This window comes from Equus quagga, chromosome 8 (genome assembly GCF_021613505.1).
Source record: "Equus quagga isolate Etosha38 chromosome 8, UCLA_HA_Equagga_1.0, whole genome shotgun sequence".
NCBI lineage: Eukaryota > Metazoa > Chordata > Mammalia > Perissodactyla > Equidae > Equus > Equus quagga.
The window spans coordinates 16,996,788-17,014,278 of record NC_060274.1 but is presented as its reverse complement, the minus strand read 5'-3'; the positions used below and the strand labels follow the sequence as shown (position 1 = coordinate 17,014,278).

Below are 17,491 nucleotides of genomic sequence, written 5' to 3'. Positions count from 1 at the left end.
TTGGTCTTACTTTTTTTAACCATTACCCATACTGACATACATTTTACAATGTGATGTAGTACATATAATACTTATCTTTACTCTATGTGATAGATATTTTCTATTGTTTGATTAAAAAAAATGATTGCATCCCATCATTTTAAACACATTGTCCGGGGCCAGCCCTGTGGCCAAGTGGTTAAGTTCGCGCACTCCGCTTTGGCGGCCCAGGGTTTTGCTGGTTCAGATCCTGGCGCGGACATGGCACTGCTCATCAGGCCATGCTGAGGTGGCATCTCACATGCCACAACTAGAAGGACCCACAACTAAAATATACAACTATGTACGAGGGGGATTTGGGGAGAAAAAGCAGGAAAAAAAAAAGATTGGCAAGAGTTGGTAGCCAAGGTGCCAATCTTTAAACACATTGTCCAAGAAAGTATTGACTGGTTTTTAAAACCACCTTAGATTTAGGCTAAACAGGTGTGTTAGTTTGGGGGAAGGAGGACAGGTAGAGTGAGGGGGTGATGTTTCATTTTGCCTAGCTGTTTCTACTGAGTTCTAACCAGTTCTAACTCCACACAATGACTGAGCACAAGCACAGCGAGCAGAACAGCCAGTTGGAGAGGAGGCTGTGCGGTCAGCAGACCCCATCCTGCCTTCTCTCCTCACCTGTGAGACCTGGGACCGCACACGGCACTCAGTCTCCGTGAGGCTGTTTTCTATGGTTGCGATGATACAGTTAGTTATTTTTTTATAAGTAATCATAAATGGAAATCTTACCTAAAATTTTATATGATTAACTTACTTCATTTATTAACTTTTACTTACACCATTAACTTATTTTAATTATGCTTAGTATCCCTGAGTGACGGGCTCAGTGAGTTTCCTTAGGGTACAGTGAGCAGCACAGGTACAGAATTACCTACTTGCCTACAGTGCAGCCTCTTATGTGGGCAGAATAAAGTCAGGCAAGGTTGTATACAGATACATAATTTTTCCTTTTAAATGCACAGTAGAATGAAGCGTCTTTAAAGCTCTCCCAGGAAGAGGAGGAAAGCCACCATAACACCAGGCAGGAAGGCAGGCACACTGGGTGTGCACGGTTCATGCCTCAACTGGCTACTTGTTTAAGAATGTTCAGGAATTTTCACTTATTCACTGGCATCCAAGGAGCCAGAGCCAGTCTTATTCCCCAGAAGGAACAGCAGGCACACACAGTGGAAGAGAAGATGCTATACTACTTAGAAGTACATATAAAGACAGTTTTCCAAGCTGACTAACAGCATTTGTGTTGCAACATTTGTGGTCAATGAAAGAAATCAGGTAATTCTAAAATAAAACAAATTTGCTTGCAGCTTTGAAAAATTGCCTTTTATTCAGAATCATAAGGTTTTTTTTAAATCTTACCATTACGAAAGTTTTAAAAAAAATAAGAGTACTCGGTGCAATGGAATACTACATTTAATTATTATTCAGATGCTTAAGGCAGGTTTCTCACCGTTTACATGTGAGAATTTAGCATGATCCAAACTCAAATATCCATTTCTCATATCTTTCAATGTCTGCAGCAGATACTGACTTAGAAACCTTTTTTAAAGCCATTTCAAAATCCTCCATAGTTGTAGGCATGTGCATTTCTTCTCTTGAAAGATTTCGGATTTCTTCTGGGGTCAAACCTTCAATACGCCTTCTCATTGCCATCAAGGATGCATCCCTAGGTTTTAAATTAAAAAAAAAAACACAAAGTGGTATTTCGATTCAAAGAAAACCTGTGAATAGAAATTGTTTTCAGTGTGTGTTATAACATTCTGTAATTATGATCTTATTATACGTACATATGTAGTATTGTCTAGAATCTTGTATCAGAATATAAGACCTGTTCTGAGTTGTTTTTTAGAAGCTGAATCTTCCATGATGAAATAAGGATACTAATCAATTTAAATAACTGATACTGAGCATAAAGCCCAAGAAAAAGTAAAAAAGTATAATAAAGAAGCCAGCAATTGAATTTATACTTATAATTGACTCTCACTGTAGGTGTCCAATAAAATGAAGACTAAGCCTCACAGAGGCAGGAAAGAACCTGTTACCTAGAAAATGAAATATTTTCTACCCTGTGTAGGGAAAGCTCAATGATCAAGTTAGGTGGCTTCTCCTTGCCCTCTCCCTATTGAGCACTTGTTTCTTTAAAAAAAGGAGAAACTTCAGACTCAAGGACCTCTTTCCCTTCGCCCAGTTTCATCCTTAACAGCAGACACCATTTACGCAAAGGGACAGCACCCCAGAGCTGCTTCATCTACACACACCATCAGGAACCCGCACAAGAACCTGCACGCTGGGCTGGCTTCAGAGATGAGGACACGGGTGCAGTCTGGCACTGACAAAGAGCATCTGAGCCAGGACTCAGATTAGGGCAAAGCCTACTTGAATCAGCTGGATTAGAGACAGTCTTTTTTTTTCCTTTTTACTGCTGTTCTATCACATTTAGGACACTTTCACTGAAAATGAGACTGTACTTTCCTTGGGCATGCCAAATCAATCTATTTCACAATTATGTTTCCTACCTAACTATACTGAACAAACGCACAACAACTTTTTTAATCCAAGACAATTATTGATTTTCTATTTCACACCAGTTGTTCTAACATTAGCTTCTTGAACTTGTGGCTTTCAAATGAACTGCAGACTCTTCACTAACATGCAAGATACCCAAATATTTTACCAGCACCTGCTAACACTAACAATACCAAAACTTGGGTCTCTGACTATGGACTGTAATGTGAGGGTCTATTCCTCATCTATCTTAATTCAGACTAAAAACTTCACAATAGAAATTTATACCCACAGAAACCTATCCGTCCAAATTAATTCATACCTGCACACATTGGTAATGTCCGCACCTGAATAACCTTCCATGTTTTCTGCTATACTTGCAAGGTCAACATCATCAGCCAGTTCCAGCTCACGCAGACTTATTCGTAAGAGCTCTTCCCTGCCCTTTGCTAATGGTAGAGACAAATGTAAACATGTAAGCCTTCAACATAAACACAGTGTATTATTTTTTAAGTCTACTTTGTGTGCGAAATCGTTTCCCAATTCTTAGACTTCATCCGCTTAAAAATTTAAGAGCCATTCCTCACTGAATCTTAAATTTCTTAGTATCAAGGCTTTCAGGCGCGAGATATAGCCAAGCCAGTTAATATGAAGAAAGACATCCTACATTTGTCTCTTAAAGTTAATTAATACCAAATTTTAAAATGTTTACATAAAACTAACAAATAGTTAACATCAGCTTTCTGACAAGATTCAAATGAAGATACCTGACGGTAATGGAATATAGATTCTTTTCTCAAGACGTCGTCTTAAGGCCTCATCGATATCCCAGGGAAAATTAGTAGCTGCCAGAACCATCACCATTTTGGAAGGGTCGTCATTTTCAGAAGCACCTCCAACACCTGAAAGAAGTGTAAGGAGAGAGTAAAACATCTAAATCAGACCACACAAAATACAGCTCAGTTATTTAAACACCATCAAATACTTAGCACATTACACGGTAATAGAATCTTCAAGTCTACTTAAGACTTATAAAGCTAACGGGTAACATATGTGAATATGTAGTCCAAGAAAAGGGAGTTTTTGGAGTATGCAAAAAATATGACTCAAAATAGATTTAATCAAAGGCCAGCTCGGCTCAACTACATACCAATTTTTTTTTTTTTAATTTTCAAAGGCATTTATCCCTAAAGCCAATTTATCTGCATTTATTTCAATTTCATAGCTAACAAGAAGAGATAAGTGTATATGCCAAAGGGTGCCCTGTGAATAGCCATTATTTCTGGCCTGTGACTACTGTCAGTGTACCCAATTAACTGCTGTCAACCTCCAGGACCTCCTTGCCAGCCCCCTCTAGTCGTCTTGAGCGGTGTGGGTCAGCACTGTGACAAGAGCTTGATCTGCTGGGGCTGGAGATGCTGCACAACCTCCCTCCCCCGTCATCTGTGGAGAGACACAGGCATACCATCCATCTGAACCAGCAGCTCAGCCTTCACCCTTCTGCTTGCCTCGTGCTCCTCAGACGTCCCTCTGCGACTGCAAATGGAATCTATCTCATCAATAAAGATGGTGGCTGGAGAATAAAACCGAGCCTAAAGGAAGAAACCGTGCAATGCCAGATTTTTATTTCATTTAAAAATAGTTTATAGTTTAGCAATTAGGAAACAGTTGAGGAGCCTGCCACATTGTGCATCCCTCCCTCTTGCCCTAATACTGGAGGGAGAAGACAGAATTGGAACTTGGAACAGCTAAAATACGGCTTCTTTCTTCTCTTTTTTTCAAGATTGGCACCTGAGCTGACATCTGCTGCCCATCTTCTTTTCTTCCTCTTCTCCCCAAAGCCCCCGGGGTCCACAGTAGTACGTTCTAGTTGTAGGTCCTTCTGGTTGTGCTGTGTGGGACGCCGCCTCAGCGCCACCTCAGGGTGACGAGCAGTGCTAGGTCCGCAGCCAGGATCCGAACTGGTGAAACCCTGGGCCGCCGAAGCAGAGCATGCGAACTTAACCACTTGGCTACTGGGCCGGCCCCCATAAACTATAGCTTCTAATACAGACTTATCATATACTTAGATATTACATGGCAATCTTTTGTACCATTCAGTACTATAAGTGGCTGTTTATACTTATGTATGAGTGACAAATACAAGATTATCCTGTACAACACAATGATATGGGTAACTGGTAGGAAAACATCTACAGATACTGGTAAGTGTTCTCAAGTTCTAGAACAAATTTGGTTACAGGGAACCATTACCTTAAATAAAATCATATAGATGCCCTCTAAGAAATTCTAATTAAATTGCCATTTTTTCATTTGAGTAATACATACTATTTTTATCCTAAGTAGTCAATCAGAAGAGTCAATTTACATGACCCAAGTTTTTTTGGATAAAATTCACCATTTAAACCATTTTAAAGTGTACAAAGTATTTAGTACATTCACAATGTTGTGCAACCATCACCACTATCAAATTCCAGGATATTTTCATTGCCCCCAAAACATAACCCATACTTCCTTCCCATCAGCCCCTGGCAATCACTAATCTATTATCTGTCTCTATGGATTTGCCTATTCTGGACATTTCATATAAACAGAATCATACAATATCTGGTCTTTTGTGTCTGGCTTCTTTCACATAGCATAATGTTTCAAGGTTCATCTATGTTGTACCATGTACATATCCCCCAACTTTATTTTTGCACCTTAAGTGCATTCCTTCCTCAAATCAAAGAATGGGGAGACTGATCCAATAAATAACAGATCTAGTCAAGTATTGATCTAGTAATAGCTGTGTAAGACTCTCCAGAGTTTCACCTTTCTCTTAAGGAGATTTGAAAAAGCAATTTATTACAGTAACTAAAGAAATTTATTGTTAATTGTGTGTGTGTGTGTGTGTGTGTGTGAGGAAGATTGGCCCTGAGCTAACATCTGTGCCAATGGTTGTCCTTTTTGTATGTGGGATGCTGGCTTGAGGAGCGTGTGTAGGTCTGCAGCCAGGATGCAAACCCGAGAACCCTGGGCCGCCAGAGCGGAATGTGGGAAGTTAACCACTACGTCACCGGGCCAGGCCCCTGTTCAGGATATGTTAAATGAAGTATCCAAAATTAAAGAATCACTGAAAAAGGAAGTTTGAAACTAAATGATGTCAAAGATTTCTTAAAACAGACTTAGAGTGAACACACAGCATTTTAAAGATTTTTCTAAAATTAAAAGTCCGCAAAGGCAAGTCAACAACATAGACTTGAACATGCAATTGTCCTGGGTCTATCAATTCTTCTGGACCATAAGGTTATAATCTAGTGTCCTCTAAGAGGCAATTAACTGTGCTGCAAGCACTGTGCCTCCAAAGTACAGATGCAGTTTTAGTGTGTTCACTTGGAAAATCCTAATATTTAAACTTCACTTTCTTTTTTAATAGAAAATTTGAATTCTAAGTCATCTATTCCCTCCAAAGGGATAACTTCATTTTTAATAAGGCATCCTACTTAGATTTTAGGTACTATATACAAAAATTTTTGTACTTTCTTTTCAAGAAATGGACAAGGGGAGAGAATGAACTTATCATCATGAAAGCATCCAAGAAAATTCTCAATCAAAATTCTAGCTAGAAATCCAATAGAACATACATTGACAAAAATTAAATTTCAATCCGTTTCTTGCCAGAACAAGCAAAAACTAATGGATTCTTCTCTGATACTGAGGGGGTGTAAAAGGGTCTGACTGAAAGCAGAGGCTGTGTGGCACATGTAAAATGGGCCAGGAAAGTACTACAGAGTTTTGGAGTGGACACCAAATGTTGTCTGCACAGCATCCCTTCTGGTAAAAGAAGTCCTCTTTTTCATTCAGAAATCATCCCTTTTCCATTCTTATTTTATGACTTCAAGAGAGGCCAACTCCACTGGAGTCCCAGGGGCATGACTCAGGCCTGGCCAATCAGGTCACTCCACTTCTCCCACCAAAATGATGGCATGGGTATGTGACTCCAAACAGGCCCAACATTAGTCCCTGGACTCTTGCTGGAACAACTGAGAAATGAGGGCTAATTTCTCTGGGATTACCATGAAGACAATAAAAAGAAGGCTTAAGCCTCTGATGTGATCCTAACCAGCCCATGGGCCTGCCTAAAGTCAAAACCAACCCAGAGCTAAGACAGCCAAAGGTCAGAGAGAGATTCCCAAGGACGTAGGAATTGCTGGATCCTGCTGGCCTAAAAATCTAAAAAATAACTTAGGAATATTCCCAGTTATATGACCCTACATATTATTCTTTTTGTTTAAACTCATTTGATCAGGTTTCTGACACTTGAAAATGAAAGTTCTTGACAATACAATAAAAATACAGTTAAATTAAAAGCTTTTGTATGTGTTTGTTCCCATGTCATATGGAAAATCCTGGACAGATTTTTATAGTGTTTAAGTGGCCTCATTTAAGGTAAGATGAGGAGGCTCCCTCTGAGCGATTCTCGGTGGGCCTCAAGAGAGAGGCAATCATCTACAGAGCAGTCAAAACCAAGATGCGAGAGGCAGTGCAATCTTACTCCTTGAGAGACCCATCTGAAAAGAAAAAAGATCACACTGTTTTGAATACTAACCCTCAAAGCCACAAAGGCAGAAGCTCCGAACCACAGGCACGGGTCTGTGACTGAGCCACGCTCAAGTTGGCAACTCAAAGGAGCACACTCCAGAGCAGCTGGGCCTTATTTCACCACAGCCAAGACCTTCCTGGGCAACACCGGGGAAGCCAGGAGAAAATAAGCTGTTTGATATGCCTCACAAACCTCACCAGAAAAAACTGCAAATTAGCACTTTGTGAGGGGTTTCCCCTCAGAGGAGAAAACAGTCAGTTTTCTTGACTATAAAAACCCTATCCTATACATCAAATAATTCTTAAACAGCAACAGCTAACATCTATGAGCCCCTGTGAGCCAGGCTCTGTATTAAGCAGTTTACATGTATCGGCCAGTTTCACCCTGCGAACATTAGAGGTAGGTCCTATGTGACTGTCCTCTTCTCATCCATTAAGCAGCTGGGGATCAGGAAAGGAATGTGCCCACACTTGGGCTCTTTTCCCAGCTAGGAAAGTGACAGAGGTGGGATCTGAACCCAGGCCAGCAGACTCTAAAAACTCAACACTTAGCCACTCACTCTATTTGCTTACATTTAAACAAAAATTTTTTATCAAGCTAACACTGGTTTCTAACATTATATACATTTTATGTATGCAACATTATAATTTGACTTCTACGTGTACTACATTGTGCTCACCACCAAAATCGAGTTTCCATGATCACCATACAATTGACTGTACCCGCTTCACCCTCCCCACAATCCCCTTCCCCTCTGGTAATCACCAATCTGTTCTCCGTAAATATGTGGGTTTTTCTGGTTTTGTTCATTTGTTTATTTTCATATTCCACATGAGTGAAATCATATGGTATTTGTCTTTTTCTATCTGACTTATTTCACTTAGCATAATACCCTCAAGGTCCATCTCTGTTGTCACAAATGGCCAGAGTTCATCTTTTTTTCTATGGCTGAGTATATATATATATGTGTGTGTGTGTGTATATATACACCGCACCTTCTTTATCCATTCATCTGCTGATGGACACTTAGGTTGTTTCCATATCTTGACTATTGTAATAATGCTGCAATGAACATACGGGTGCACAATCTTTTCCAATTAGTGTTTTTGTACTCTTTGGATAAACACTTAGAAGTGGAATAGCTGGATCATACGGTAGTTCTATTCTTAATTTTTTGAGGAATTTCCATATTGGCTTTTAGAGCTTACATTTTAAAAGGCCTAGTTATGCTGGCATACTAGCAATACAAATTTTTTCCCCCCTGAAGCAAAGGGCAAACTAATTCCTCTAAAAGGTTCCCCATTACACTCCGATTGTGGTGTGGACTGTCAGTAAACCATTAAGAACCTGTTAGAATTTGCATCCTGACTTATGAATTATCGAAGTTGAAGGAGAAAGAAAATGGGAATTGAAACAGGAATGAGCTTTTACAGGAAATGGATAAACTGAAATTGTGAGGGTTTTTGTTTGCTTGTTGTATTTTATTCTGATCCTAGGAAGGAAGATCTGGTTATGATATTAGCAATGGTCAACTAAGGTGTTATCCTTAGATAAATCCTTTAAGATTAGGAATGCAAGTCTTTGTCACTGTCTACACAATAAGCATAACTCTGTCCTAATACATGTAACTACACTATTTCTTAAATGAGGCAAGACTGAAATAATTAGTGAAGCTTAACAAAGTCTGAAGTCTAAAAAGCTGCTGAAGTCCATCCAAACACTCTATCAAAACCTGCTGAATTATGTTTCTCCTACTGATACTAAGGTTAGTGAGGGTGGAAGAAGGAAAAAGAAACTCAAAGAATCAAAGAACTTAATCCAAAGATTGGGTCATTAAACTCAGGGTATTTGGTATAATTAACAGATTAGAGGTGGGTTGGCCTGTGGCGTAGTGGTGAAGTTTGCACGTTTCACTTTGACAGCCCGGGGTTCACCAGTTCAGATCCTGGGTGTGGACACAGTGCTGCACGGCAAGCCATGCTGCGGTAGGCGTCTCACATATAAAGTAGAGGAAGATGGGCATGGATGTTAGCTCAGGGCCAGTCTTCCTCAGCAAAAAGAGGAGGATTGGCAGCAGATGTTAACTCAGGGCTAATCTTCCTCAAAAAAAAAAAAAAAGATCAGAGGTGATCTAAGTTCCACAACTACTTACAGTTTTCACCTTTTTGCTTTATTATTATAATATTGCATTTACCATATTATGACTAAGGCTACTGATTTAAAAAACATAATATTTTCAAATTCCTATAACAGATGAGTGCTGTAGATCTCATAGTGTGAGCATACCCATAAGCTAACAGACGGCTCTTCCTCCAGAGGAAAGGAGACAAAGAGAAATGCAGTTACTTGTGTGAGTAAGGGATTCCAGCTCCAAGGGCACAGGAAACCACACTCTGGGCACAAGCTCATCGTGCCTAGCTATTTTGTACACACTGCAGACAGTCACAACTCACTTCTCCCCTTTCAGAGGTATAGCATCATTGAGTTGACTCAAACACTCACCATTTCAAAGAGCAGACGAACAAGCTTCTCCGACTCCCCTCTGTATTTGGAGGTCAGGGTAGAGGAAGAGACGTTGAAGAACGTTGTCTTGCATTCCGTAGCTACTGCTTTAGCAAGGAGGGTCTTCCCCGTGCCAGGCGGGCCAACCATCAACACTCCCTGTGGGGAAGACAACACGGTAAGCAAAGGAGTTATCTGCCATCGTTCTAATTCCCAAGAATTCCACTACTAAGGATCAATTTTCTTTTCTTTTTAGTATGCTTTGTGGTGAGGAAGATTTGCCCTGAGCTAACATCTGTTGCCAATCTTCCTCTTTTTTTTTCTCCCCAAGGCCCCAGTGCATAGCTGTATGTCCTAGTTGTAGGTCCTTCTAGTTCTTCTGTGTGGGATGCTGCCACAGCATGGCTTGGTGAGTGGTGTGTAGTTCCACACCCAGCATCTGAACTGGCAAAGCCTGGGCTGCCCAAGTAGAGCGCACGAACTTAACTGCTAGGCCACTGGGCCAGCCCCACTCAGGATCAATCTTCAACCAACTTATTAAGACAAATAAAAGATAAACAGAAGGATACTTTATCACAAATTTAATTTTTCCATTACAAAAGTAAGGTAACTACATTATTAAAAATGTGGAACTCAGAGATGAGAAGAAATATAGTCAATATGATGACACTGATACTGTAATAGCATACCCTAACACAGGTGTCACTGGCATCTGGACATACTCCTGCTGGTCTTTTTGCTCAAACAAATTAAGGTCTTTTTTTACATAGTTATACTCAAAGTATGTCTATAATTTTGTACCTTGCTTATTACTTAACATTTAAACAATTTTTAAAAATAATAAGCGCAGAGTTAGCCATTAGCACATTTTCCAAATCTAAGAAGGAGTTTTTTTGACAGACTCTTTTCAGATCAGCTCTTGACTTTAACAAAGTACTCATTAGATGCAGATATGTCCATTAATTTCTTAAGAACAATTCCAAGAAATACAGGATATAAGTTCTGCAACATGACACATAAAATGGAGTGTTTTTACATTGGGTGACTCGTTTAAACTTGCAAGTAAAAGCTCATTCTAAATCTGCTGTGTGTCCAACTTCCCAAAGATCACAGCATACCCATTTCTTACTCTGGGAACCTTGCAAGAGCTTTTGTTCTAAGGAAAATTCTGACAACACAACAAATACTTTTTAATTTAAAATTTTCTTTATCTATTTTGTCCCCTCACTTTTCCCAATACAGATAAACACTGGCTTTCTATGGCAATGCACTTGACATTCACTTTGACAATATGTAATATTGTAATGTAATGACATATGTAATATGCAATGACATATAGTAATAAACTTACTTTCCATGGTCTCCTAATTCCCTTAAAGAATTCTGGCATCCACATTGGTAACACCACAGCTTCCTTAAGCAACTTTTTAGCTTCTACTAAATCAGCAATATCATCCCTGAAAGAGAAGATTTATGTTATCAACAATCTATGAGAGTATATATTTAACTCTATGTAGTCATTCTTTTTTGTTAGACTTTTTTTTCTCGTCTTCACTGGAGGAAGGTTCTCCCTGAGCTAACATTTATGCCAGTCTTCCTCCACTTTATATGCGGGTTGCCAGCAAAGCATGGCTGATGAGTGATGTAGGTCCACACCTGGGATTTGAACCCATGAGCCTGTGCTGCCAAGTGAAGTGCGCTGAACCTAACCACTACACCACGGGGCCAGCCCCCATCTATGTAGGCATTCTTGAGAACCGCTGGAAGCACACGACTTCATGCTGCTGGCAGAACGCCAAGCCTCTGCGTAGGCCCAGTGAACTAACGCACTGTGATGAGGACTGCCATGCCAACTAGGATACGTAGAGAGTACAGTGCATATCTTCAGTTCTTGGCAGTAATGATCTTCAGCGTGGCCACTGAGAACACAGGTCTGTGGCCCCACCTTTAGTAGTATTATGCCATCTCATTATAAATTCTTGCTCTTACGATACTCCTTCCATAAACTCCATGATATAGAAACAATGAGCCCATTAAAAAAAAGCCATAAAGAACAGAAAGGGCATAAAGCAGAGACAGGCTGCAACACTGCTGCCTGCCCCCAACCCTAGTAAGACTTGGTAGACACCAAGGTTAGAGTGTCGCCGAGAGTGTGAGGACGTCACCTACACCACTAGAACACTGCTGCTGCTGCTGCTGCTACACGGAGCGTTTCTTACGAAAATCTCTGTTTGTTGTATAAATATCAAATACCAAAATACAAAAAAATATTTCAAAAATATTCCAAAAATCATATCTAAAAATCATTAAGGTTTTAACAAAAAACATATGACAGGGCCCGCCTGGTGGTGTAGTGTTTAAGCTCATGTGCTGCACTTCGGTGGCCCAGGATTTGCCAGTTCAGACCCCGGGTGTGGACCTACGCACTGATTATCAACCCACGCTGTGGCAGGCGTCCCACATATAAAGTAGAGGAAGACGGGCACGGATGTTAGCTCAGGGCCAGTCTTCCTCAGCAAAAAGAGGAGGACTGGCAGTGGATGTTAGCTCAGGGCAAATCTTCCTCAAAATAAATAAATAAATAAATAAGTAAAATAACAGAATGTACCTAACTTTGTGGGAAAGGGAGCTTTTATAACTCACTGTGGTAAACTACCTCTCTGATTAGATATAATACTAACAGTTGAGAATCACTGCTTTAAGTAAGACGAAACAAAAGCTGCGTCTATTGGATAAACCCAGAGACAACCAGCAGCAAGCAGCACACATGCCTAAGAATCAGTGCCATTTCAACCAGGAGAAGCTGTCCCAAGAGGAAGACAACATCTCTGTGACCTTACTCCCATTCTGTATATGAGTTTTTTATTTAATAAAAATTTTATTTTACTGCTATTATTACTAATTTTATTAAATAAAAAATTCTCAGCCAAAAAATTGGTACAGCCTGAACCGAAGTGAAGTTTGTCATTATGTGTCCTGCTCACACTGTACGTACTCTGGTTCTATCCCCAAGGACCGAGCTTCAGTGCGTGCCCACATCTGCTCCAGTTTCTGTTGCCGAAAGCATGATCAGTACCCAACTATGTTGCTGTGATGTAACTTACCATCGAACATTGGGATTCTGAGAAATTATATCCCTTTCCAAAGCTTCTACTAAGTCCTTGTCATATCCAGTGCTATCAAACTTATTTGTCTCTGCTTCTGTAACCGCAGCGGGTGATTTGTTCTGCATTGGGAGAAAAAAACAAGAGCTTTGGATTGACTTAAAAGTTTCTGTGATTCGGGTGGTGAACATGACGTAATCTACACAGAATTCGAAATATATTATGATGTACATCCGAAAACAAACAAATGAAAAAAAATACAATCATTAAAAAAAAAAGAATGTCTATTGGGTTACTGCAAAACTATTTCATGAAATAAAGGGTAAAGCTAGACTGGGGGGGAAAGTTTCTGTGAGTCAGAAACAAAGACTGGACTCAGTGATATTCTTTTAAAAAGCAAATATAACAGTTCAAGTATTAAGGATGGAATCAAAGACTATAAGTCATCCTTCTACATCAATCTCAGAGTTTCCTACTCCATTTTTATTTTTACACAAAATGTATGACAAAAGTGTTAAAGAAAAATAAAAATATTATGCATATGAGCTGGCAAGAATCAAAAAAACTAATACTGAGATTAACTGTGGTCACTAGTGAATACTGGATATGTAGGACATTTATCTCAAACCTTTAGAGGAGCCAAGGTTAAAGACAGATGTTTATTCAGCTAAGAATATGGCTCAATCTTTAACCACGTACTCAAGTCCTCATTAATGCTCCTAAAGCATCCTCTTCCACTATTCCCTCCCCTCCTCCCATAGGGACATCTCAGTCCTTAGGTGAGATGCCTGCCATCCTCTGTGACGAGAGTCACTGGGGCCTCAGTTCCCAAACTGTGTACTGAAGTGCTCCAGGCACGGGGCAGACTCACAGGGCACCGCGGAGTATTCAGACATCTGAGGGAAACACAGCAACGTCTGCTGAACACTGGGCGAACCACGCGCTCGAGGGCGTTCACAGTTTCTACACTAAGACCGCTACATTCCTCTCAACAACACCGCATTTTTGTGAAGCTGGGTTTTCAGCAGTTGCTGAGATAAAAGTTACAATGGGAAAAATCAGCGTGGAAGAGGAATGAGAGGGCAATGTCCACTCTGACTCCCAGGTCTGAGAAACTGTGCAGTGTTCAATAGGTGTTGTTAGGATATAAACAAAGCTGCTTGAACCTAACTTCTTCATAAGTGGGTGGGTATTCTTTTTTCCTAGAGGTGCTGTGAAAAAAATACTGAGACACTCATGGATTTTATGAGCCAAGAAAATTTATGAAGCTCTGCAATAGGGTAAATAATCATTTACTCGGTCTTGTGCTAGGATTGTTACCCCATCTCCATAATATTTTTTTGCCTACAACATGATGATTTCTTCACCAATGACACTGTCTGAAGTCAGTATTAATGTCTAGACATAACTAATATTTATGATTTTCAAAGTCTTCTATTAGGTGACCAAATAAGTGTCTGTCTCACAATTTACAAACTCAGTATCCAATAGTAACAACAGATTCACGGGTGGTATTGTACAACACTTAAAACAGGAGAAGGCTGTCTCTTCTTCTAAGTATTTATGAAGTTGTTATGCATTCACAGATACTTACCGAGAATCTGTTCTGTGCTAGCAGCTGTGGGGGAGAGAAAGCAGACACTGTCCCCAGAGACTAATGGGCACTTACACTGCAAGCACAGGAAGACACAAAGAGAAAGCACTTTCCAGTTCTAGCATCTTTTGTCATAATGTTTAGTTTGGTTCCCAGTCCCTGAAAGAGCTGTAGAGCAGTAAAGGTGAAAGGGGTGTCCTGTTATTCATAATACACCCCTTTCAATGACACCTGAGTTTATGTTAATGAGCTGAGTTTGAGAAAGCCCTAGACAACCACAGGATGGGGCTGTTGTCAGGGAACCAAAGCTGTGATTAGACGGCTGGAACTTACAGGCCCTCCCAACCTCTGGGGAGGGAAAGTGGCTGCAGGTTCAATTAAGCACCGATGGCAAATGACTGAATCCATCATGTCCACATAATGAAGCCTCCGTAAGAACCAAAACAGAAAACAGTTCTCCTTTTCTGGAAACTGCTGTTTAACGGGTGCAGAGTTTCAGTTCTGCAAAACTAAAAATGTCCTGTGGATGGACAGCGCTGATGGTTCCAGAACACTGTGAATGAACTCAACTGCACTGAATTGCACACTTAAACATGGTTAAATGGTAAATATGTTACATACATTTAAACTACAATTTAAAAAAACTTTAAAAAGTCAATTATATTTCTAAATACTAGCAATGAATATGTAGGCACTGAAATAGGTATAAAATCTAACAAAACATATGCAAGACCTGTATGCTGAAAACTATACAACGCTGATGAAACACGTTAAAGAACTAAATAAAAAGAGATAAATGTTTATGGATTGAAAAGACTCCACATAATAAAGATATCAATTTTCCCCAAACTGATACACAGGTTTAACATAATTCCTGTCAAAATCTCAGCAAGACTCTGTAGATGTAGAAAAGCTGATTCTAAAATTCATATAGAAAAAGAACGGAACTACGATAGCTAAAACAATTTAGAAAAGGAAAAATAAAACGGGATAAGTAAGTCTACCCAATTTCAAGTCTTATTATATAGCTACAGTAACCAAGACTGTGGGTATTGGTTGAGAGATAGATAAATATATCAACGCAACATAACAGAGAACCCAGAAATTGACCCACATTAACATGCCCAAGTGATTTTCGAGAAAGCTGTAAAAGCAATTCAATGGAGAAATGCAGCCTTTTCAACAAACAGTGCTGGAGCAGCGGGACACGTACAGACAAAAAATGAACCTTGACCTACGTCTCACCTCTTACTCAAAAATCAACTCAAAACAGATCATTTTTTAAGTAAGCCTCCTTTTGGGAAATTTATTTTTGTCCTACTTTTAACCTAGTATTTCTACTTTTGCATTTGGATAAATTAAAGAGTATTTTTAATGTAGTCATCAGCCTCTAAATATCTCATTAAAATTTTAAAAAAGGCAATGGGGAAACTGTTTAAGCCAACAGCAAATACAGTCAAATCTGTTACCTGGAGTGTTTGGGAATAATAATAGCTAACATTTGTCGAGCACGCACCAGGTACCAGAACATGCTATCTCACTTATCCTACGAAAACTCTGAGACAAGTGTTAAAATAATTTTACATATGGGGAATTAAATTTTAGAATGACCAAAGAGCTTACAGTAACATAGCCAGAAACAGCAGAGTTGCTGCTTAAACACAGGTCTACCTGAATCCAAAGCCCATACTCTTAATGATCACCTTATATTTTGAAAAGCTTTCTATTTTCCTCCTTAACAAGCAGATCATATTAATTTAATTTAATTTCTCTTAGACAACTGATATGTTGATTACAGCACCTCCAGTCTACACATCATTTCTCAGGGTATAAAAGTATAGATATAAAATGAAAAAGGTATAGGACATTGAGCTCTACAGACCACAGACAGTTATAGGGCTTGCAACCCAAACCCTAGACGACAGGCCAGGGCAACCCTGGTAATTGATACCATTCCAAGGCCAGATTCATTAGCCACCCTCCCCATATCCTTCCTTGTTTCAGGCACTAAAACAGAACTGCCGTTGCTGAAAGTGCAGGGATGCATGACTACAGAACCGTGGTGAGAGGGACTCAGGGAACCGACTGCCCAGATGTACAAGGGCAAGTGGCCTCCAGCAATGGGGAGGAGAGAGGATAAGGCAGATGGTACAAAATCAAGAGCTAAAAGAACAGCTGTATCTTTACCAACAAGGAAGGTTGTGGTCAAAGGTGCGCCTTTGCTGGCTACTGGATGGGGCTCTCATGCAGAACTACAAACTTAGACTGCAAATCTAGGAGAAGGAACGTGAAGTAGGGGCTGACGTGATGCTTTGAAAAGGAATGGATGGGCAGCACGGGGGCTTTCTATTTTGCTATATGCAGTTTCCACTTTGTCCAGGTGGTGTGGAGGCATCCTTCTGAGACAACAAGCCAAACGAATTATCCTGTACTTTACCACATCGCAGCCGCTGGCTCTGTGCCCTGGGCAGGGCACGGGGAAGAGGTGGAAGCAGAGGAGACAGAAACCAAGCTCTCAGATTCCCATATGCTTCTTACTACAAGAGAGTATAAGACTTTGAAGAATATAGGCACCAAAATCTCAGTTTCTAAATCCCATTCCTCACTAAGAGGAACTTGGAGAAATGGGGGAAATACAAGCTGTGCCTCTACTGTGCCAGACAACGAGGAAGTGCTCGGAGAACGCTGAGCACATGTCACAAAGACGGAAGATGCTGCTTCAAGGGTCTCTCACTCCTCAAATCTTAGACAATTTAAGTACTAAAAAGACAGTAACAAATTATAACTCACTGAATAAAATAAGAATCCGCGAGTCCATAGTTACAAAATTAGATAAAGGGGAAGAGACAAAGCTTTTTCCTACAGCAAATGTAAATTCTTTAATGTACAAGAAATAAGAGCCTTAGAAAATCATGATTTTTCAATTGTCAGGAATAACTGATTCAGGCAAAAATCACCAGATGCTAAAACAAGTAGAAGAAATTTTGATGAGAAATAGGTTTTTTACATAGTCTCAAAGTATGCCCCCACAAATGATTATAAAGGGAAAAAGAGTAACTTCACAGGGGAGAGAGGAGCCAGACAGCACCCTAACCAAGCGATCCAATTCATCATGACAGCAGAACAAATCAACACCCTGTGCCTCTTTATACAACATACTGGGAAGAAAAA

At 39.9% G+C, this 17,491-nt stretch overlaps 1 protein-coding gene across 1 annotated transcript in view; it reads right to left on the bottom strand.

The window, feature by feature from the left end:
* Window positions 1-1,425: 1,425 nt before the first annotated feature.
* The window catches only part of KATNA1 (katanin catalytic subunit A1), a 32,118-nt gene continuing 16,052 nt past the window's right edge, over window positions 1,426-17,491 (bottom strand). Inside the window, exons 5-11 of the mRNA XM_046670237.1 lie at window positions 12,727-12,848; window positions 10,974-11,079; window positions 9,623-9,781; window positions 4,001-4,127; window positions 3,303-3,437; window positions 2,858-2,984; window positions 1,426-1,696 (exon numbers count right to left, since the gene is read on the bottom strand). Coding sequence (XP_046526193.1) covers window positions 1,498-1,696; window positions 2,858-2,984; window positions 3,303-3,437; window positions 4,001-4,127; window positions 9,623-9,781; window positions 10,974-11,079; window positions 12,727-12,848 — 975 coding nt within the window. The 3' untranslated portion in view covers window positions 1,426-1,497. The remainder of the gene's footprint in view (window positions 1,697-2,857; window positions 2,985-3,302; window positions 3,438-4,000; window positions 4,128-9,622; window positions 9,782-10,973; window positions 11,080-12,726; window positions 12,849-17,491) is intronic.